This window comes from Ambystoma mexicanum, chromosome 2q (assembly GCF_040938575.1).
Source record: "Ambystoma mexicanum isolate Mex_15411 chromosome 2q, UKY_AmexF1_1, whole genome shotgun sequence".
Taxonomy (NCBI): domain Eukaryota; kingdom Metazoa; phylum Chordata; class Amphibia; order Caudata; family Ambystomatidae; genus Ambystoma; species Ambystoma mexicanum.
In genome coordinates, this window is record NC_090924.1 from 732,273,463 (window position 1) to 732,297,638 (window position 24,176).

Here is a 24,176-nt window from a genome sequence, read left to right on the forward strand (position 1 = left end):
TCGATGAAGTGAACATCTCCAAGATGTCTTCCAATACCAGGAAAAGGCTCCTGCTTCAGCTTTTCTTTTCTTGCTGCATCGTATGGCCTTGTGCATTCTTGTGGTGCCAGAGGCCTGACGATGAATGAGGTTGCTGCAGTGGTTTCTCAGTTGTCAGTGGTCTCAGTTTCAAGGACCCACCTCAGATCATCTTGAAATCTTGACGAAAGTGTCTAGTGACCTGGAATAGTGCTCCCAGAGGAACAACTTTCTTAAAAGGGCTTTGTTCCTGGCCCAAATTAACCCGGTCACAGATGTCTGAAAAACTGCGGCGCATGGTTAGTGAACTCTGGTTCTTTGTCAGAAAGCCGAGAACACATACATTTGTTGGAGTTGAGAGCCATTAGGCTGGTCCTGCACACTTTCCTCCCTTCGGTACATGGCAAGGCTGTGCTGGTCCTGATGGACAACACAGTTGCCATGTACTATCTCCAAAAATGAAGGGCGTATGGACTCCTTGCCACTGTGCAAAGAAGCAATGCGACTGTGGTTATGGGCTCTGGAGAACAGTATCTCTCTGACCAGCAGGAGAAAATGATTCCAGATGCCTTGAGCAGGCAGATTCCAGCCTCCCATGAATGGGAGTTCTGTCAGGAAGTTCTGAAAGAGTTGTTTTCCATTGGATGGTGGGAGGGAGATCTTCAGTTGGACCTCTTAGCTTCCAGTGTGAACAGGAAGTGCAGGTGATTCTGCTGCAGGGAATTCCCACAACTGAGGGCTCTGGTGAATGTCTTCATGGTAGAATTGAACATCATTTAAACTTTTTCCTCCAACTAACCACCCAAGAGAGAGGAGCAATTCCACTGTCTGGACCCGGTGCAGACCCTCCGCTACTATGTTATTTGGACGAAAGAGTACTGGAAGGATGGCAGCTTTCATTCCTTATACTAATGCCCATGCTGACACGGCTGTCACCAAACCAGACCCTGTCAAGGTAGACCTTCCTCTGCATCTCGGAATGCTATGATCTGGATGATAAGGATGTGCCTCAAGGTATCGGGCACATTCCAAAAGTGGGGCTAGCTGCCACTGCGGCTCTGCAGTGTTGAGTCCATGTTGTGGACCTTTTGCCAAGCGGCTACATGGACTTCATTCACACGCTTGCTAAACATTATGTTGGATTCTGTCTGTCAGGGCTCTTTATCTGACAGTACTGTCCTTCAGGGTTTTCTGGTTTAAGGTGTTGTCCTGGCTCTCCTCTTCCAGGTCTATGTACTGATATGGGAGCTTAACAAAGATGAGGAATCCATGGAAAAAAGGCATCAATTAGAAGAACGCATTACTTGCCTCTCTGTAAGGTTATTTCCGCTGCATGTTCCTACCACTCCTCTCCCTCCTAGCCTACCCACATGGTGGATAGCTAGTAGTACCCCTTGGTTCCGCAGTCCATCTGCATCCTAGAGCTAGAGAAAAAGGGTGGAATTAAGGTACGGGGGTGCAGCGCTTCAATATATGCTTGCCCGATGTACTATTACATGGCCCCTGGCATTAGACAAGTGGGCAGCTGCACTGTGAGAGAGAGGTCAAATATGAGGAATCAGTGGGAGGAACATCCTACTGACTGTACCTGCTGGATTTTGAATCTGTGACCACAGGGTCCATCTAAAGACCCCTGTAGTGGATGCATTATTCCTCTTAACCACATACCAAACTCATGGCCTCATCCACCTGGAGATTCAATTGCATATTTAGATCCACAGAAAGCCTCCTTACACATTTCTGCAAGGAAAGAACATCGTCCTTTTCGAAGGTTCACAATGAGGAACACTATTTAGTGATTTTGGCTCATATTGCCCAACAGCCGATAGATGGGTCTACCTTAGCTCCGCCCCTACTACATATAATTTTCTGTAGATGATGGGAAATGTTCTGATTCCATCTCAACATATTTAGTTGATATGTGCAGAACTAGACACCACCTTGAGCAAACTCTTCCCACTGGAGGACAGTCATTGCACTGCACCAGATCATGTAACGCTTTCAGTTGCAGATGGAGATGGTGGTTGATATCACCTTCAGATGGGGGACCGCCTTCCAGAGGTTGGATGCCTTCTGGCATTTACCTAGTCCTGTTTGACAGATTGGGAATGAGGACACTTCAATGTTCTCTTCCAGAACGGGAGTTGGCACACTGAACCTCAATCCAAAACGTTCCCTGTACCTACCAATTTCAGGACTCTCTGAACTGGTGGTTGAATTTGAAGAAACACTGGTCAAGGTTTTCCCTTTCCTCCTCCCCTGTCCTAGATATGTGAACAATAGGCCCCTCAGAATACAGAGGAGGGCATCTATTTTCTTCAGATTTGAATTCATGAACGTTGGTGACCTCCAGACAAAAGGAATCATAATAGTGTCTTTGAACTTGGAGCAATCTTCTTTGTTCTGGAGACCTTCTCACCTCTATTCTGGTAAAGGCAGTTAATATTTTACCTTTTTATAACAGCAAAGAGGGAGAAACTTGATAGAGGCTACTTTGTTACCTTACAGAATAGATATAGCAGTGGACCCTCCAGCACCAGGTTTTCCTGGTCTTGACTCACTTGGATAAAAAGATTATGTTGGATTTGCTGAGCAGTCTAGTTAATGCTAGTCATGAGGGGGATTTGAACTAGGCTTTAGCAAGAGATCTTCCTCAGGGGGAGTTGTCCACAAGTGGACAACTAAGCCATGCAGTGTAATTCTCTGTGTCCCCTACATGCATCCCACATGGAAATGGGTCTCCTTGAGTGGTCCAACAAGATTGTATATGCATTTCCACTGTTCATGGTTATCCAACGAGAACTGTTCAAGTTTGGGTGCCAGACACTCAGCAATAATCCTGATTGCTCAATTCTGGCCCTGTCAGTTCTGGTATTCTGCACTTCAGGCTGTGTAACTCCTCAAACTTGTCTGTCCTTCAAACAATGGATTTTCTGGTTCAGGAGAAGAGCTGATACAAACCTTGTTTTCATTGTTAAACTTGAATCTTGGTCCGAAGGAGGTTGGGCTGAAACGGCAGGAGCAACCACAATGCTGGTAGAGTAACGAGGAGCATGGAATTTCTCTTCAAACATGCCCCAGTATGTACAGACCCAAACACACTCGTAGTCCATTTTTCCATGCTCACAAAACATGACACACTGCTCTCCATAGAGTATGTATGATCCACTGGTCTCTCCAGATTTTCCTAGAAATGCTCTCTGACCATGGTGGATCCATCGTAACTCACCACATCTGTCCTTCGAAATCAGAAAGTCTCCACTGCTTCAACCTCTGGTTCCAGAGTACAGCACCTGCCAGCTGAATTCTCCTCATACTGCATGATGGGTTTTCAGGATTTAGAGTGTATGTTGTCCCTGGGTAGTAATATCATGATGTCCTTTACCTCTTAGCTAGTCTCCACTGGAGTCCTAGCAGACCCATGCAAGCATTACTTGTCTTCTATTGGTACTTAAGAGACTGGTTATGTTTTCACTTTCCATCAAGTCCCCTTATTGGCCTGGATAGCAGCCTTCCTGTTGGCTATCTCCTTTGCCCGAAGGACTGGAGAATTGCAAGCCGTATCCACCAAATCTCTCCTTTTTCATAGAGACTAGGTTGTGTTACATACTGTGCCATCCTTCTTATGTAAAATACTCTTCAAATTTGATCTCAATCAGATCAATCTCCCTGTGTACTACCCCAGCCCTCACTGAACACATGGGGAATGGACGCACACAACCTGGACATTTCTGGGCCTTTACATTTTGCACAGATGCACCAGCCATTTATTTATCACTTTTGGTAGGCTTTCGCTGTCTAAAAAAATAAAGGCCAAAATAAAGGCCATAATTGCAGATGCATAGTTCATGCATTTTCAATGAGTATAACGGTGAGTCGAGGCTCCGGGAGGGCTTTGAGTTCACTCCCTAAGAGCCAAAGAAATGTCAGTGGCCTTACACAGTTATGTCCCTAACATACAAATCTAAGGTGGCGAATTTGGATGACCTCTTTGCAAACATACTCACTAAACACATACTTAAGAAGAGGTGCATCCTTGGCCATGAGGTGCTTAGTAACATTTGCTTGAAGCTCATATTCTGTGTGCTGCCTCATAAATTGTTACATGAAGACTTTTTAGTCAAGTCCCAACAGGCCAGGAAGCAGCAGGGCGAGCAGGACCTCCAGGAAATTATAAATGACCTATGTACTTATTCAGGTTCTATTAGTCTTCGCTTTCCCTCCTTCAAAGGACCCACCCATAGCCCCTAAACACAATATATTGTGCTCCATCTGCCTCTGAAACTGGGGAAAAACCTATGCAATGGAGGGGGGGCATTTGGTTAACACACTGATGGAGGTTTCGGGCTAGCACATGATGGGAAGCGCAGGGGCTTTGCTAGCAAATTGACACTTCTTAAAGTGACCGTGCCTTTTTAGACCACATTTCCTGTCCCGCGAGCATTCCCAACCAGTTGTGAAGGAAGGATGATGAGGGTTAAGCAAACCTGAATCGCCATGAAGTAATTTTTGATTTTTACCTGGTATAACCAGAAAGACAAAATAATGTCCCGTGCTTAGCAACGCAACAATGTGGTCTTTGAATGCCACACACTTTATTTTTACCTTGACCTGGCACTCACTAATCTTTCAAAACAGGAGAGCAATGGTGGACGTAAATCAACACATTTGAGATAAAAGGATGCCTTGTAGCTCAAAATAGTTTGGCAGGTTGATCACAAAACAGTGATTCTTTGAATGATTATTGGCGATTTCAGAGATATTCTGGGACTGCCCACTTCAGCAAGGACATCTGACCAAGTCCCAGTTGAAACGACAGTGCTTCATGCTGCTTTGTGATGCTATGGAGCAGTAACCTGTGTGTTTGCACTTTACAAAACACCAAAATAAAGTAAAGGGTGCTAGGGTGCTGCTGTAACATCCAGACACGAGCCGGAAAGGAGGCAGATGTGGGGCACCAAGGAGAAGAAACTGGGGAGGACTAAGCTGGTGCTCCCCACAGACATGCCTATGACTTGACGGACTGCTATGAACAGTGTGGTTCTCCAAGACTTTGTGGAGGTGACTCTTGAACATGTTTGGCAACATTCTTTGATCGGCTATTCTACTGGCACTGTGGGTGATTCATTCTTTGTTATTGAAATTCTTCCTGAATATTTTGCAGAAAATACATTGTTGCTACTAGATTCATATTGGTTTCCTATTTTTCTCTATTTGGCCACTGGACCTGGAGATGCACTCCCATGGCGTGAAAGTTTGGACAGTTTTGTGGATGAAATTATCGAGGGCAGAGACTTTGGGAACAGTTTTCTTTTCAGTGGCCCATTGGGATAATCTGTTGTTCTTTAGATCTGTTAAACTTCTTAAGCCTTTTACTGGTGGGATTTCTTTGTTTTTTATGCCTTTTCTTGCGTTCTTTTTTTCTTTTTGGAAGGGTTAAATAATTGGTGGTGGAGGAGACTGGGTTGTTGGAGGGCTGAATGCTAGTGGTGGCTAGGAGATAATTGTGTAAATTGTAGGGCCCTGTTATTTGGGTGAATGTTGGGTCAATATAACAACTTCAATAGCTGAGCTGACGATGGTAACCTGAAGGTTCACGGTCTGAACTAGCCTGTCAAGATGGCAAGCATTTTTCATAGGATTTTAGATATGGAACTAGACTTTGCCATCCTCCAGTAGACTCCTCTCGTGCGGAAAGATCCACACTGTGTGCACTACAGATGCTTTACTGCTTTACGAGGATATATTAATCTTTGCTCGGGAGGCAGGGGGGAGAGAGAAGGAGCGATGGTTGAAATTTTATTGGGAACTGCAGTGCAGTTTAATGTCTTAGCGAAGCATAGTGATGAGCAAGGAGCAGAGTCTGAATGCTTAATTACTGCGTTGATGAAATAAGTCTTGCGATAGAGAAGGAATGTGGTCATGTTGTATCTTCATCATGGTATCTGGGTGAAGTCAAGTCCCAAGTTAATAGCAGGCATGTATTTCTATCCTCTGTGAATGAAAAAGTTCTCCACATGCTCGCAGCACATCATTTCATTTTGTGGAATGTATTCAAAATACATAGTGTTGAAAAGTAGCTGTTAAACCTCACAACAGTTAACTCCACTTTGATGATTTGTGTAGTTATTCAACAATCTCCTCCGTCACCCTCTCTTCCACAGTTATGTTAATATGCTTTAATTCTGTGCCAAATCACCACTGTAGATGATTCAAAATGCTTAGACTTGTCCTTGGAGTAGTATACCTGGTCCCTGCCAGAGGTATACATACTTTAGTCTCCTGGAGGATAGAGAATCAAGGAACAGTTAAGATGACAAAACCCACACATACATGTTACAAACACAAGGAGGGAGGTTTGCAGGGTACAAAGAATGTTTTGCATGGGTCCATGTCAGTCTTCTATGTAAACCATAGCAGATGAGTGTTGTGCTGAGTGTGTTGTGTTTCTGAGGCAGATTTGGAAAATGTTAACTTGCTACACAATGCAACGTTGAAGGCATGTGTGTGCTTGGGCAATCCTTGGGCAATCCTTTTGGTGGCTTTTTTGTCCAATGTTAGGAATGTTTTCTCTTTTGGCAACTTTCCCTCCATAATTCTAGCAACCCCCAAACAGTCTGCTTTTGTTTTTTAACCTATCCTGACTTTTTACAGGCCTTTGGCTCATTTTGGTATTCAGAAACTGATCGGCGCTTCAGACTGTCGGTACTAGAAAACTGTTTCCTTTTTTACTTTTATTGCACACATCTTGCAAAGCAGCGCAATGGGGATACTTTTGTATCACCCTAGTGTTTTATACTTTGTATTTTTGGTAACATTTATATGTGCCTAAAGACAAGGTGGTGGCGGCAGATATATTTTTACAATTTTTGCATTCTTTCTAGCGTGCATATTCGTGTTTACTGCGTATGGCTACTAAACGTGGCTAGTGCCCTAAAATGGCCATGCCACGAGATTTTCACTTGTTCTTTGGCCGAATTGTTGTTTGGCCTTCTTCCTTGCTCGCCAGGTTAGGAAATCCCTTATGCACTCGCCTGGGAAAGCTGCTGCTTTTGCAGGGTAGGGAAGCCTTTGTGTGTGCATGACACAGAAAGTGGGTGTAACTGTCTAGTCTCACTCCACATCTGTGGTGCCTGAAAGTCTTGGTGTGGTGCATGGGTGAAACCAACAGCAGTCCCTAATTGGACCATTGCTGGCTGTTTGAATGGTGCAGATCCTTACCATTGGTGGGCTTAGACTTGCCTCCAGGCTGGATTTTGGATTAGGACTCCTGCAGCCATTTCTTCAGATCAGGGCTGGAACCAAGAATCCTGTGTAGAACAGCTGACTGAACATCCGTCGAAGACTCCTGAAGAGGTCCAGCATCCCTTTCTACGTCTGGCGGGGGAAACCCTGTTAGACTATCTGATTGCCTGTGGAGAACCCACATGGACAAGTTTCTCATTGCACCAAGAAGGTTCATGAGGTGACCAGTACATGGCATACAGCAGCTATGCTAGAATATCCTCTCTACTGCCCATGACAATTCTGTGGATGGACTTTCTATTACACTAAAACGTTTCTAGGGGAATGTGTATGTTATACAGAAGAACTGATTGATTTAACAGCTACAGCAAGTAGAAACCCCTTTCAGAGCTCTAAGGTACGTATTCACACACCACCATACCCACATGCAGGCACTCCCTTTCCATACACCAGGTAACGCAACAGACAACACCTCAGCCATCAGAATGCAACGACACCCTGTGACAAATTTGGTCTAGCTGGACACACAGTTTGAGTCTCTTGCACTTGCGCAGTCTCCTGACCACCTCCGCACCCATCCAAATGCCTGACTATCGTGTGTTGCTATAAATGGAACTCGGCCAGCACACTTAACTCCTTTTCTTGACCGAATGCACACACTCATTCTAATTCTGCAGACTATGTTCCCATACCTCCCCCAATGTCATTCCCAACACTAAGCCTATTAAAGCCATACTAATGGGGTAAAGGCGCTATATAAATGACAAACTACTAATTTGCCGACGATCCAGCTGAAGGGACCAAAACCACAATAGCGTTTGTTTGATACTCCTGCAACATGTGTAGGGCTGGTGAGCAGGATGTCATGATCCACATTCTCCAATACCGCTGAGAGACCCTGCTTAATTAACAGCATTAATACCCCTTCGTCATTCTACAGTACATCATCCCACATTGTGGCCATCGCTGTCTCAGCCCCATGCAATGACCGAAACCCAGATTGGTCATTATCCAGAATTTAGTACCTCTCCACGGGGGCTTGGAGCTGAATAGTTACTATTTTCTCCAGCACTTTAGCTGGCCATGGAAGACCTGCCACTGGATGATAATTTAGTATTTGAGGGTCGAGCAATGTTTTTTTTTTTTAATTATTATTTTTTTTTTTTAGAAGTGGAGTTAAGGTAGTATTTTTTTTTAATGTCCTATGGGCTATTCCCTCTTTCAGAAAGAAATTTATGAAGGATGTTATAAAGGCCTTTAGTGACGTAGCACTAATCTTGGCTACGTAAACTGGAATCCCATCTAATACATGCACAGTAGGTTTAGGGTTTGATAAAAGCTTCGAAATAAGATCAGGCTCTGTCTCTGAAAATTCAAATAGGGCAGCATTCGCTTCAGTAACTTCAACTCAATGACTTTAAGGACTCCCACGCCACTGCCCTCAATAAAGCTCTCTCCAAACTTGGGTTCTCCCAGTCTACCTCCAGGCCCACCCACTCCAAAGGGCGGACGCTAGACTGGGTTGCCCACCAAACCTGCGCCCTTGAGGTCAAAGACATCTCCCCTATCCCTTGGTCTGACCACCATTGTATTAATTTTGTCATTACCACATCGGAAGGGCTGCCTAGGCCAGCGACTTCGCTCCCTGCCACACACATCAGAAGCTCTCAGCAGCTCACAAAAGAGAACCTCACTAAACATCTCCTGGTACCTGCATTATCTCCGCCCTTCTCTAACGATCCCACAGTACTTGCTAAAGACTTCAAGAGAATCATTGCCACGGCCGTTAACACTGTAGCCCCACTTACCCTAAAAAAAGCTAAAAATGTCAAACATACCAATGCTTGGTTCACCCAGGAGCTCTTCCAGCTACATTCCAAAAAAAGAGCTGCACACTCTGCCTGGAAGAAGAACCCCAAAGACACCACCAAAGCAGCCTTCAAGGCCCTATCCGCTGAATATAAAAACGCCATAATCAATGCTAAGGCGTCTTCCTTCAACGCTAGAATTTCAGAAGTCAAATCAGGTGCCAGTGAAATCTTCACCATCTTTAGAGAGCTGGAGACCCCTGCCTCCCCCCCTCCCACTCTCCTAAAGGATGAAGCCTGGTGTAACAAAATTCAATCCGCCATGCTGAAAAAAATTGGGCACTTTTCACGCCAAGATCCTTGCACACCAAAAGGCACTCATCAACGTTTTAGCCAAACATACTGGCTCCCCTGTTCCAGTAACCGACACCAGCCAAGCCCCTCTGTTTGAGTCTAAGGACATGACTGAAACCGAAGTCGCTGCCCTCCTCAGATCCATCAAGCCTTCTAACTGTAAAGGAGACGTCTGCCCAGCTCAGGTGATCAAGGACTGTGCCCCCGCCCTTGTCCCCATCATCGCTGCCTTCATTAATAACGCATTCAAGTCTGGCCATGTTCCAGCTGAGCTTAAGGAAGCATGGGTTTGCCCGCTCCTCAAAAAACCCTCCCTAGACCCTTCGGTCCCAGGGAATTATAGGCCCATTACCACTGTCCAATTTTTACTAAAAATCTTGGACAAAGCAGTTTACCTGCAAGTACAAAAATTCCTTGAAGAAAACCATCTTCTTGGTCTTTGGCAGTCAGGCTTCCGGCCAAATCATGGCACCGAAACGGCTCTTCTTGACCTCAAGAACCAGATGGACGACCTCAGAGATGCAGGCAGACCTGCTCTACTCCTCCTTCTGGACCTATCAGCTGCCTTTCGATCTGGTGGATCACAAGATCCTCTGCCACCATCTCTCCACCGCAGCCAACTTCTCCCCCACTGCCTGCAACTGGATAACTTCCTTACTGCAGGACAGAGCAATGAAGGTCATCTCCGACTCTTCTTGCGCTGACCCGAGCATCATCCAATGTGGCGTCCCACAGGGTTCATGCATTGCCCCAACCCTCTACAACCTCTTCACGAGGCCGCTGTTCAAGATCCTTGACGCCCTGGGCATCTCATACACGAACTATGCTGATGACACTTGGGTGCTTATCCCCCCTCTCCGGGGATTACCTGTCAGACTTGGACACACTCAATTCCATCTACTCTACGATCCAATCTTGGATGGCAGAAAACTGGTTATGCCTCAACAGCGAGAAAACCAAGCTTCTGCTGATTGGCTCCCCGTCCACCCTGGGCAAGCTGGACAAGCAATACAACTCCTTCACCATAGATAACGTTCCAATCCCTGTCTCCCAAACGGTCAAGACCTTGGGCGTCTACCTGGACCCGAACTTGAACATGAATAGGCAGGTCAATGCCATTGCATCCTCCTGAGCCTACTACTCCAAACTCCTCAACGCAATCAGACCGTACCTCTCCCAACAGAACTGCCTTACTATCGCCAGGGCAATCATTGGCTCAAGATTGGACTATTGCAACGCCCTTCTAATAGGGACGTCAGGAAAAAACCTTGATAAACTTCAACTAGTCCAAAATAATGCCCTAAGGGCCGCCATTGGACTTTCACGCCGGGACCACATCTCGGACCTCAGGCGTCGGGTCCACTGGCTACCGGTCAAGTAAAGAATCTTGTTCAAAACCCTTGCCCTCACGCACAAATGTCTTCACGATCAGGCCCCAAATCTCGTCCAGAGATTTTCCAAACCCGTTGCCTCCAGGCCCTCCAGTGTGGCCTACTCCAACTTGATAACTGTGCCAAAAACCCGCAGAGTACGTGCTGGAGGCACTAGTTTCCCCACAATGGCAGCCACCCTCTGGAACGCACTTCCACCGCACATCAGACTACTTGACTCTCACACTGCCTTTCGCAAGGCCATCAAGACTAGTCTCTTCAAATAATGTGCCTGGTTCTTGTTCGCTACCTAGGACCTATGTATCTATAACACTGTATGTATTTTTAAGAACTCTTCTCTGGCGGCTTTTTTGTAACCCTTAAGCCTTCCTACGCACGGCTTTCAGCGCCTCTATGCCTCCGGGCTGCAGTGCGCTTTCCAAATGTAAAAAATAAAAATAAAATAAGTATCATGTTCCTTTTAGATGCCTTCTCAGAGATACCTTTGTATGATATCTATTTTTTCTTGAAAGTGTTGAGCTCATTAGCTAAACATTGGGATGAAACTAGATTAGAAGAAATGCTCGGAGGGTTAACTGTTTTTCGAAGCCAAAATAAGTTCCTATGGTCTATTTAAAGCAGTTGCGATATTTTTCTTTAAAAAAGATGTTTAGTTGAAAAATTGCTTTTTTATATAGGTTTTTAGTGCTAGATTTGTCAGTTTCAAATTCTTTTTTTTTTTCTTCCTCTTTTTGACTACAGTTAGGTAGTGTTTTAAGATCTGGAAGAAAACCATGCTTTGAGGTTTTCTTAGATTGTCTGGGTTTTCTAGGTGCAATAGAATTGCACATTTCCTCGAGTTTGTCAAACGCAGTGGCAAAAATCTCCTTACTCTGTGTACTGTCTGTTTCTATGGACGGTGCCCTCTTAATCATATTACCTGGTATTTTGTCCAGATCTTTGCTTGAACTAAACCATAGGTCAAAATCTGCCTTTTTTGGAAACCATTACACTGAACCATTCCTGCAGTGTCCAGGGAACATATGCTTAAAATGGTACTGGAATAGTATCCACCATAGCAAACCCTTGTCCTTTGCAGCTAAAATATCAAGACAATGTCAGTTCTCATGCAAAGGGGAGGTTGTTGAGGGTATCAGATCAAGGCTAAGTCTCCTTCCTGATGAATTTCAGCCTCCCAATTTCAAGGGATCCTGCTCTGGAAGGTTTTCTTCAACCACAACTGGAAGGACACCATCTGTCATCTGTGTGTGGGGGCCATCACTGGAACTCTCCTCTCCTGTGACGTGTCTTGAAGAGGTCTGCATTGGTGCTTTCTTCATTTCTCCATTGCAGAGGGTTGCACTCTTCTCCTGGACCTCACCGGAAGAATCCTTTCATGCGCAGCTCCTGGCCACCTCTCATTGGAACCAACAGTGGGCAAACCAACCTCCAGGAACCCATTCAGGGTGTAAGTAAACACTAAGCATTTGTCTCCCTATGGCCTCCATAGGATAACATTAAGAGCAGGTCTCTTTGTAGCCTTCCATTCAACTGCTATTTGCTCATCGCACCTGAGCTGTATAACCTGAAATATAACACATTTTTACTTACCAGTAACTTTATTGCATCTCTTCTGTTGAACAGTCACTGATACAAGTACTTTACCTACATCAGATACATTCTGGGGAGAAGCATGGTGACATATATGCACTAGGCCCCTCTCTTCGTAGGGATTGAACTTCAGAAGCTAGGGCATATTTCTTGTGACTTGGTTCCATCTTACTGCATCACTTAACTTCTTTATTGATATTAAGTCATTGCGTGCATTTTAAGAACCTATGGTGACTGTATACGTGTTTATCATTGAGTATTGTGCGATATTATCACAAGCTTGTTTCACTTGCCTGTGTGTTTTGGGCCTAGAATATATATAGTATTTATGTATACTCCTGTCTATATTGAATTGTGTGCTTCACTGTGCAGACTAATTTTTTTACACCTGACCCCACTCATTCTCTCCCTAGAATGGCCTTGACTGCTCTCCCTTGGTTGGGTTTTGGCTAACCTCTCAAAGTTCCCCTGTTCGCTATATAACTAGGGTGGCCTCCTAAAATCTGTCCACCAGACCAGGTCCTAGAAAGCCATCCTAACATCCAGACATCTCCTTTGTGTTGTACACCCTTCCAAACTCCAGAATCTGACTGCTAAACCAAGAATAGACTGTTTATAAAGATGAATGTTTTTAAAGGACGAGTGGTCAAACTAGAGTGATAGTTTGACATCCATCAGGCTCGTGCCCAGTGGCAGGAGCTTATGCAGTTGCGGACCTACGTCTGGAAGGCACCACCATACCCTCAGTGATTATTTCACTGGTAACGCTTGCCGCCTCATGGGGTTAGCTGGTGACATAACATGAAGAGACCTATTCCTATAGGCCATGTAGAGCCTTTGTAATGCCTAGGTAATAAGCATTGCAGAGCCCTTGACCTGTGGATCTGTACTAGCCTGTAAGGCCTGAGAACGACCGCAGTAGTTTTGGGAAGACCCAACAGGCCCCTCCCATCCAAACGGGTCAGGGGATGGAGTCACCTGGGTAAGATGCCTGAAAAAGAATCAAACTTACCTGAGCAGAGTGCGAGTATCTGATACCTCGTGCTCCGACAAAGCCCTTAATCTGGCTGGGAGGAGAGTCACTGAAGAGTTCTTGCCAACAACTCTGGCAATGTTGTAATGTCTAGGAACAGAAATGTGCGCAGGCTGACCAAGGGAGGGCCAAACATCTCAGGCAGAGGCTATGGTCGTCCGAAGAAGGGAACTTCCTGCCAAAGCATGCGCAGGAGTGAACACCAATTACCACGGTCATACGTGGGTTGACTGTGAGGTAGACTAGCATGCAGCAAAAGAAAAGTAATTGGAGACAAAAGGAAAAACATGTTGCCGCAGGTGGAATGCGTCCACTCCTGTCGAGCAGTAAAAAGTACTGGCGAGTGAGGCATGTGGGCAGAGTCAGTATGGGATGGCACACCCTGCGTGCATTCAGTTAAAGGGCACGTTCATGTTGCAGTGCAAAAAAGGTTCTGGTCCAGTCTCTGTGGGACGAATCTCCTCAGTATAAGGAAAAAGGTGACTATGGACTAGAGTACAGTAGTCACTACAGTGAGTAACTGTTTCTTCCTTGTACAAGTTCACCAAACACGGCTGCCTGGATTACTCATGTCAGAATGCCCGTTTTGGTAATGCAGTGCTCCAGAGTTTCCTGATGTAGGTAGTCGTTTCTCTCTCCCTCCTCCCCCTGCCCCCCTAAATATTCTATACTGGTTTTGCCTGCTTTCTTAGATGGGTCTGTGGAAGGCAGGAATCCATTAAAAGAAGTTACTTCTATTCAGGGCAAGGCAAACTACCCCTTAGATGGAACGATTGTACCCACTTGCAGGTTCCCTCCCTCCGAGTTTGAGAACAATGGAGGAAACTTAGGTCAGGGGCATAGCCAGCTCCATATATACCTCCCAGGCCATTCCATAAGGAGTCGTAGGTGCCAGCCAATGACATGAGTGGAGTTGTTGGTGCCTCTGGTGGCTGAAAAACTCAGAAGCCAGTCTTTCACCTAGAGGAAATGTTTTACATGAGGCAATTGTGGGTGTACACACTAATCTGTCAAAGAATATTACCAATGGTAAGTAATGTTATCTTTTATGTAGAAATCTTTAATTAATTGATACTTGTACTGCTTAAAGATTGTTTCACTATGAGCTGGTATATATAGAGTACTGATGTCATGTTTTTAAATCTGCATTTGCCACTGTCGTTGGCATATGGGTTAGTTCTGCATGCACAGCTTGATACTGTTGGCATTGTTTCTTGCACAATAAAATGACTGTTTGGAATAGCTACTGAACATCATGATATGATATTACTTTTCAGCCAAGACCGGAGACTGCTGGTTTTACTTACCTTGAAAACAAGCCCCAGCAACTGCAGCCAACTCAGCAATCTCATCAGCAGAGACTGCAGGCGGTTCGGAAAGTCACGTTAACAAAGGGGACAGTGCAGCAACAGCAGACGCAAATTCAGCCTACTGTTCAGCCAGGAGTAAGGAATATTCAGGGAATGCAGCAGTCAAAAAAGGTAAATTTTTCAAAAGGAGATGTTTGTCTGTGTCCAAACTGGATAAGGGAATTCTTTTGAAAAATTAAAAACTAGAATTGATAGTCAATTTCTGACAAAAATGTTTCCGTTGGAAGGTGACTAGTGATTGGAAAGGCAAATGGTGATTTCAGGTGTGCTGCTTTAGTCACTGAAGTCGGTTATAAGAGAAGCAGCATCGTACATGTGGTTGTGACTATTGATAATGTTAGACACTTTGTTTTCGAAAATGAGTAAATGGTGAATCCTTAAAATGGTCAGAGTTTGACTTCCATAGCTGTAATGATTCTAGGTTGCTTCACTTGGAGAAAGTGTTGCAGCATCGGCACAATGGCCATGATTTGGACCATATGTAAACATACGATGTTGTGGAATGCCTAGCTAGTAGTATAAGCAGTGTGGTGGATTCTCAACATATCCTGTGGGATTTGAAGGTTCTGGTGTAAGATATTTTTCAATGGTTAACCCCCAATTTATAGGAAATGAGCTGGAGGTATGCTGCATCATTTTCATCCATTCACCCACTACACTAACCTTCATTACCTGTTCATCCTCCAGGTATTGAGGAATGTGTGCAAATGGTGATTAACAGGGTACAGTCAACCATGTTGCCAGACTGATTCCTGGACTCTTTTTGCAGCTTATCTTAAAGATGATTTGAATCTTGTATTCCAAGCACGGGTTTCAACTCTTCTACCAGCAGTTATTGATGAACTCCTCCTATGTACATCTATTCTGGTACCAGCGGTCTCCTAAAAAATATGAAGCTGATCCTGCTGCCACTCTGACTACTAGTGGGAATGAGGATTGCAGTAAGCATGCAGATTTAAACATTTGTATGAATTGAGAATTGAACCTGGAGTATGGCGTCCTCCATATTTTAACACTCCCTGCTAATCTGGCAAAAACCACATTGTGATACCCATACATCAGAATCTTTGGATGCATAACAATAGCCCTCACAAAAATGAAGGCTTTGTTGTTTCTGTAAATATATTGGCACAATTTGCAGTAGTGATGGACACTCTTGGCAAAAGCAGGGATCCTGCAGCTCTGCAATCTTTCGTCTCTGACAAAGCAACGTCCTGGAAAAACAAATCAAGCAAACTAGATCAAAGCACTATCTCATACTTTTCACAAGATCCATTTGAGATAACCTAGAAACATTCACTGAGTTATTGCCAACTGAAGATACTGAAGAATTTGCTTTTTGGCCCTCTGTCGACAAGGATCTAGCTGTATAACATCCTCAAGTAAAAAAAATGGTATGACCGACATCCTTCAGAGCTGTAAACTCCGGGGTAGACCCGTCGCTCAACATGTCTTTGCTCTGGGATGTGCACAACAAAATTGATGTACTGTTGGCTCTGAACACGACTAGGTACAGCTCAAAAGCAGAGCTGGGCTAGTGACTGTGGAGTCTCAACTTAGTAGCCACAACTCTAGCAAAGAACACAAGACTTTACAAGCAGTTGTACACAGCAACAGGGGAAATTAAAGTTATCAACCAACAGCAGTACACAAAAAAAGATCATGTGGCATCCCAAACCTGCAACACTGCCTGCTTCATAAATGTCCAATAGGACTTTAAAAAGGGATTGTATGTTCTTTTTATCAAAGAGCATTCATCCCAGGTCCCACGAAGTGTTTCCAATTTGACACAGGTGAATTCAAATGTATAGCCCAACACCATTGGCAAGGGGCAAAAATTCAAGTTGCAAGCTACTAGCCAGCATAAAAAAGTCACACTCCTCCACAATGTGATATGTACACACAGCACACAATTTCTTCCTCCCCAATAATCAAATATAAGCCAATGGCTAGTGCAAATTGTGTGCCCTGCCATCGGGACTCCTCCACATAAAAGGAGGCTGTTCTCTTGCTCCACTTTCTCCTCAACAGTTTTTCAAAGATAGTCAGTGTGGCTTCTACAAGAGATCCACAGGCAACAGTAATGATGTGGCACTGTATAAAAGTATATTAACATAACATTTCCAAATCCTTGCCATAGAGCAAGTCCTACAACATCGAAAGGGTAAGGACTTTTATTTCCATCAGTTCCAAAGAACATCGACTCAGACCAGATAATCAATTTTATCATATTAATCATTTGCAGCTTTAGAAATCGTCCATATAAGCACATAAAAATCCAAAAAGGTGTAAGGAGTTTTTGAATCTAACCTAAATCGGGATTTAATCCAATTAGTATTAATTTTTGGTATCTCAGCTATCCATACTTAGTTTCCCTCGGGAACTGAAATATAATCAAAAGAAGTAAAAGAAAAGAAAAAGAACCTTATTTGCCAATTTATTCTGTTTTTGAATATAAAATACAGTGAATAAAAGAGCTTTGGAGACACAATGTTGGTAGTTTGAAATGAAGGAACCATAAACCCTTGAGTTTCAAAAAGAAATAAATAATATAAGGAAAAAGTGACACTGTGGAATTCAGAAAATGCAAGTGCAAAGAACATGTGCAAAAAAGAACAATAAATGAACAAACATTAGAAAAAGGGGGATCATAAATAAATTTGTAACAACCTGTGCAGAAATGTCACAAGCTCAATTTACTATCTTGTGAAAAGTTAAATTATGTTTCACATCACAATTTTGTTAGTTTTCAGGTCTGCCTACGTAACAAACAACAATTACTACTGTCTTCAAGGTCTGCGATGCTGTAGCTCAGAAAATGCTAAACATTCCATCTAGCATTGGCCTGGTTATGTTTCGGCGGGCCACCTGTAAGGCCAGATGTCTAAAGCGCCTTCCTCGGGGCAGATTCAGAGTAGTAATCCCTACGGGGAAGCAGACCAGAATGAAACCCTAAATTGGAGGAATTTAGTTGTTTTGTATAACTTCTTTTTGATTATGTTCAGGTAGTAGGGTAGCTTTTCATATTGCTTCAATAAAATTGGGTTGACTACTTATTTAAAGTGTCCTGAAAGAGCCTTACCCAACTGAGTGGTGGGGAGAGTTCAGGAACATTTTTGACAGGAACCCATGTCGGAGCCAACATGCATGTCGCAACAGGGTGGAGAGTCATTGCCAGTATTCACCTGTGACATCTGTGAAAGGGCAGGGTGATCCTATTTTAGACAATCCATAATCTATTTAGGAAATAATAGAATTCATACATGCAAATAAAAGTTGACCATAAAAGTTGACGTTAAAAGTTGACAATGCATACCTGGTATTGACAACTGTAATTTGTCCATAGTAAGGTGATGTCCTGAAATCACGGTATGTCTGTGTGTCACCAGACGTGTTGGTTAATGACTGCTTCAAAACGATGTACAGCCTACTTGAATAAAGCAAGTGGCCTTTATTGAAATAAGCTTGCAATGCATATCATGCTTAACTGTTGCAAGACATATGAAAAGTATTGCAATTTCTTACTTGTCATAAATGTGCCCATAGACATGGACAAGTTCCTGTAAATATGACGGTCATGCGTAGGTTTGCAAGTTGATATAATTCATTAGCGCTCGGAAAATATAGCGCTGAGTTGTCCAGAAGGGAATTCTGACTAGCAACATCTAATGCAGAGTTACATAACCTAAAAATGAATGCAGCATAAGTCATGCTTTCAAAGCAATTACTGCAAGCATATAATTGGTGTTTAAAGTTTAAATCGATTAATTAACTGTGCAATGTGCATCGAGTTAGAACAAGACAGATGCTCGTCTAGAGATACGAACGATGTGCATTCATTGTATCGGTTGTTCTACAGGTGGCATGCAGTGATCTACGACGGAGTGATGAAATGCACACACTTTTCCATAGATTCTTACCGGTGGTTGCCGTCCCCTCTTCTCTGAAATGGTTAACGGAATGATGCCGTGATCCCAAACAAAACTTTTTTTATAAAAGCATGCTGGGTTAGGTTGCAGGGCAAGGTGCTTCCTGCTTTGGCCATAAAGGGTTTGCTGATAGGACAGGAGGGACAAGCCCTCCCTGTTTCATGTAGCCAGACTGTCATGGTGATGTACAGCCAGCTATTCATTGTTTGAAACCCTAGGTTTCAAGGGTCATTTACGAGTACTGAGGTCAAAATTAAGGTCGGATTAGAGGCTGCCTGTAAAACTTGCTCGTGGAAATGATTGCAATGAAAGGTGCTCTCACTATAGAAGACGATGAATGCTTGCTACTAATGCCGGTGGGACGCACCCTTCCTGTTACTTGTAGTCAAACAAGCCCTTGATTGGTTGTTGTGGTAACATCCAGCCAACACTGACTGCAGGCCAGAAGTGTTTCTTATTTGTGAAGCCGATTGGACCAGAGGGACGAGCCCCCCACAAACACATTGGCAGACTCAAAACCCAATGGGTTGTGGAGGTAACGAGCGGATGGCTGCGTCCATTGTAGATGTAAATGTTCAAGCATAGATGGCAGTAAATGGCAAAAGTTAACTAAGTTTATTGAGGCACAAGTTAGAGGGCAAAATGCTTCTTGTTTTTGAAGCCAAATGGACACGAAGCACAAAGGCCCCCTTAACATACGTAGCCGTACTCAAACTTAGCGGGTTTGTGAAGATGACAAACAGCCGGCAGGATAAAATGAATCCGCAGTTGACGTTTGCAAGGCATAGAAGGCCCAAGTGTCAAGAAATGTAAAAACTGCCATGAGTTTGTATGTTGAGTAAGAACAGATCATATGTGCTGGAATGTCAATCAAGCATGTTGTTGCTTGCACATGCGCATGTCATTGAATCTGAAAAAGGCCTCTATGCGCATGATGGTGACAAATGTTAATTACTATGAAGGTGGAATGAATTCTTCATTAAGCCCTTTAGTATGCGTTGCCATCCGATAAATCCAACGTGCTTCTTTATCAAGTAGGTATCTGAATATATTGGTGGAATTCTTTACTACATCCAGTACCCACCGGAGGATATCGTTCGGTGAATGTTTCAATGCAATGTAGTGATTCACAAGTGGTGCTGTAGTTGTTTTACATCTGATCCGAGATCGGTGTTGAGATATTCTAATATGTACAGCTGTGCTCGTTTATCCAACGTACCTCAGACCGCAGGGACATTCAATGCAATAAACAACTTGTTTCGTTTTGCAATTTTTAAGAGTTGGTAGGACCCATATACGGTCACTAATCCTGAATATTTTCATTTTTTTTTAGTAAAGGTACATGCTGTGCAACCTCCACATGGATAATTTCCTTTCGCAGATTTCAGGTCCCAAAGTCCAGTTCTGGGCGACTGTTTTTGGAAACTGGAGTGTACCAGTTTGTCTCGAATGTTTGCTCTTTTCAGGGCAAAACGGGGTGGAGGTTTGTCAAGTAGATTTAATTTGACAATTCCCCAATGTTTGAGAATGATTTTTTTCATCTGAAAGGTCTTTGATCCGCGAGTGAGAACACAGGTCATTTTGCTGTTATCAGATGTCCGAGTTCTTGTTCTCTATAGACCGAGCCTGCTTTCGTGACCGGCTAATTAATTTCTTGGGATACTCTTTCTGTAAGCCTCATATCCAACTCATCGGCTTTTTAATTAAAGTCCTGTAGGTCAGTGCAGTTCCTCCTTATGCGCAAATTCTGCCCCAAGCCTCATAGTTCTTTCATTTCAAACGACCAACATTGTGTCTCCTAAGCTCTTTTATTCACTGTATTTTATATTCAAAAACAGAATAAATTGGCAAATATAAGGTTCTTTTACTTCTTTTGATTATATTTCAGTTCCCGAGGGAAACTTAAGTATAGATATCTGAGATACCAAACATTAATACTAATTGGATTAAATCCTGATTTAGGTTAGAATCAAAAAATCCTTACAGCCTTTTGGATTTCTACCTGCTTGTATTCTAGACCCCTACATAGCTGTACCACTATTGGGGCAACCCCTTTTATTTGTTATTAGAAATCGTCCATGCAATAATCAAATTCTCGGGGTATTGCAGCTAGAGAACTAGATTTGCAACATCAAACTTTAGGCTGCTCAGTTGCACATTCTGATTCTGCAATAGGATGGGAATTATCCACTCTTTTATGATTAACCTTGTCCATTATGAATTCAGATATCTACAATATGTCCTGAATTCATCTCTTTCCACTGTTTCTTTGCCTTGAGTGGATGGTTGGGACATTTAGGCCCCAACGTCTCATTAGGCCTTTATAAATCTATAGTTATGTTATTTAATTCTTATAAGGTGCAACACGCCCAAAGGCCTCAGTGCGCTGCATGAAAGAGGGCCAATACAAGGGCTCGGGACCAGGACAGCAAGTCCGAAAGAGTACCAGTCTAATCACTGGAATTAAACATGTCTTCACAGCTTTTTTGAAGCCTGCAAGACTTGTTCCCACACAGATTCTGACCGGTATGGAGTTCCAAAGACTAGGGGCCTGAACGGAGAAGCACCAGCCATCAAAGTTTCTCATCTTATGCCGGGGTACAGAAAGTTCGTTGCTCGCTGCATCTGAGGTTGCAAATAGAAAGACTCATTCTTAATCTATTAGCCAGATAGCTGTGTGCTTGGTCGGTAAGGCATTTATATGACGAGGTCAAAATGTTATGAGCAATGCAGTGGCGGGTAGGCAGCCAGTGTAATTCTCCTATTGACTGAGTGACCTGATTGCTCTTGCCCAGATTGCAGATTGTTCTGACCGCATTATTTTGGACTACCTGTAGGCTGTTTTTTTTTTAATTGCCTGTCAAAAAGCTGTTACAATAATCCAGGCGTGAGTTGTGTGCCATACCCAATGAGGCCATATGTTCCAGCGACAGATGCGATTGATCTGTCTCAAAAGTTTATTAATGTATGAACATGGGAATTTTATTTGTTAAACATGTTTATTCTATGTAATGCCAGAGTGTAATGTAACACCAGTTTTAACATGGGAAACGACCGCAATAGGGCAGATTGAGATAGGAAAATGGGAATACTGCACTCCAAGTTTCAAAATTCATTGAGGTGACCCTTCAATCATGAGTTCAGTCGTATCATTATTCAGCGCCAGCAAATTATAAGTCATCTAGTGCTAGATCATATAGACGCTGTTCAAATGAAAAGAATCGGCATCAGTCTCCATCAAGTTCCAGGATAAGCTGGGTGTCGTCAGCATAATTAGTATAGACAAAAGCAGCACTGTCAAGCATGTCAAACAGCGTGTGTTGGGTTAGAATTTGTAGAGCCCAACTGGTGTGGGACATTATAAGACTTATCTCATGGTATTAGGTCACTCACCCTTTACTACAGGCCTGTACTACACAAGTTGGTAGTGTGACTGAGCAGCCAGGCTTACTTTAAGAGGGGTAACGTGAGCTGTATATATATATTTCTGAGGCTTTTGGAATCTGCTTAGATCACATTCTGTGCATAAGCCGACATTTAGTGGAAGCTGTGGAGTATTAGTTTGTTTTTCGAAACTCGAAAATGGGCGTCGACACAGGGCGTGCCAGTAATTCTATCCCTAGTGTGACGTCCACTGTAACCAAGATCCCTCACGCGTCTAGGATCCTAAGATAGATTTTTTCCGCCATACTGGTCGGAAGCATTTTGCGGAGTCCTCTGGCCTTAGCCATACTTTTGCTAGAATTTAAAATAATAATAATCTATTGACATCCTTCCCCACCCCAACGTCGAACTTAGACACTCGACGCCGGCTGGAGAAGAAATCGACCGTCGGCTGCTGCACGACGGATTTGGGCCTCGGAAGGCCGCTGGCCTCGGCCTGGGCCTGGTAGGCCGCTGGCCTCGGCCCTGCAAGTAGGGCGAGTGGGGGGTGGTACATACTCTACACTCTTGGTATATAGGTACACCTTATACATTTCCTACACTTAACAGCCCGCTGCCTCAAGGTGCGTATGGAGGGTACCCCTTTTCAATTCTGCCCCAAGTGCAATCGCAAATACCCTTGGGTCGACAGGCACGCCACGTGCAATCTCTGCTTGCCGAGGGACCACCCCGAAGCGAACTGCAGAGCGTGTAGTAGGTTTAAACCTAAGACACTTAAGGACCGTCCGACGAAGCATTGGGCCCACCACGCCAGGCAGGCGGCCATGGCAGCGGAGGGCACCTTCAGCGATGGCAGCGACGCCGTACTTTTGGACAGCGAGGGCATTACGGCGTCGAAAGACAGCCGAGCCCAGGTCCCCGACCTCGGAAGGTCGTCCGGCAGGGCGGCTATGGGGAAGACCCCCGGCGACACAAGCGCTTCACATACTACACACACTAAACACAAGTCCAACCGAGACTCGACGACGTCGAATTCTCGGAAAGAGGCACCGACAGAACGGTCCGATTCAGTGTCCTCTGGGCGCTCTCGATCAAGATCGCCGCATGACTCCAGGCAATCATCCACTCTTGCCAAGAGTGCCTCGCTCCCTAGGCTAAAAGAAGTTCGATCGTCGGAAGACTGAGACGACTTCCACCCCCAGGCCGCGCTCCAGGAGTCGGAGCCCGCATTTAAAGCCAGCGAGGCCCCACGCTCGAAGTACAGGGACACTTCTCCCGATCCTCGACGCCAGGCGTAGAAAAACTCCGGAGCCACTAAGGGACAGGGAAAACATTTTTCTACGCACGGGGAGGGGGGAAAACGGCAGAAGAAACTACCTGTACATTCTTCCACACCTGTGAAACACTCCACCCCCCCCTAAACAGACAGACAAGCCCAGGTCTGCTGATAGGTCCACAACCATCAAAGCTACTCAAGATAAATCCCATAGACTTGCTGAGAGAGTCATTCCCAGTTCCAAAAAATGGTCCAGTGAAGACATAGATAGGGTCATGTCAAGAATGTCTTCTTTGGCTGATTTTTATGATAAAAATCCAGAACATTTCCTCTCGTATGATCCACAAGGAGTCACACCCTCAGGCTCTACTGATCCTATCCCCCCCGAGTAAGAAGGCCCGGTTTGAAACCCTGATGAGGTCTGAACCCTTCGAGGTACAACCTTAAGCAACACCATACTCACGGTATCAAGGAGAGGCTTCCTTTTGTGGAGACCAAGAATTTGGTATGATAGAAGAGCAAACCGGGACGGGCTACTATGGGGATGATTAGGAACAGGAAGAAGATGATGACCCGGAAACATACAGAGTAGATTCCCCGGTAGAACGAAGCCCCGGTTACCGACTCCCCGGTCGATAACCAGCCCCTCCTAAATGAGGTTGTCGCTCGCGCAGCAGAACATTTCCACATTGACACCCACGGTGTACAGGAGGAAAGGGACTTCGCAGAAGAGTTAGTGGGAGAAAGGAGGCCGGTTGCCCAGACCGTCCCTATCCTT

At 44.3% G+C, this 24,176-nt stretch overlaps 1 protein-coding gene across 6 annotated transcripts in view; it reads left to right on the top strand.

Annotated features, from left to right (window-relative positions):
- RBM33 (RNA binding motif protein 33) overlaps positions 1-24,176 on the top strand; it is a 1,526,085-nt gene that overhangs the window by 1,160,806 nt on the left and 341,103 nt on the right. For all 6 annotated transcript variants that reach the window (XR_011303311.1, XR_011303310.1, XM_069647955.1 and 3 more), the window contains one exon: positions 14,717-14,920. Coding sequence is in view for 4 of the 6 variants with exons in the window: in XM_069647955.1 (XP_069504056.1) it covers positions 14,717-14,920 (204 nt within the window). In the remaining 2 variants the exon portion in view is untranslated. The remainder of the gene's footprint in view (positions 1-14,716; positions 14,921-24,176) is intronic.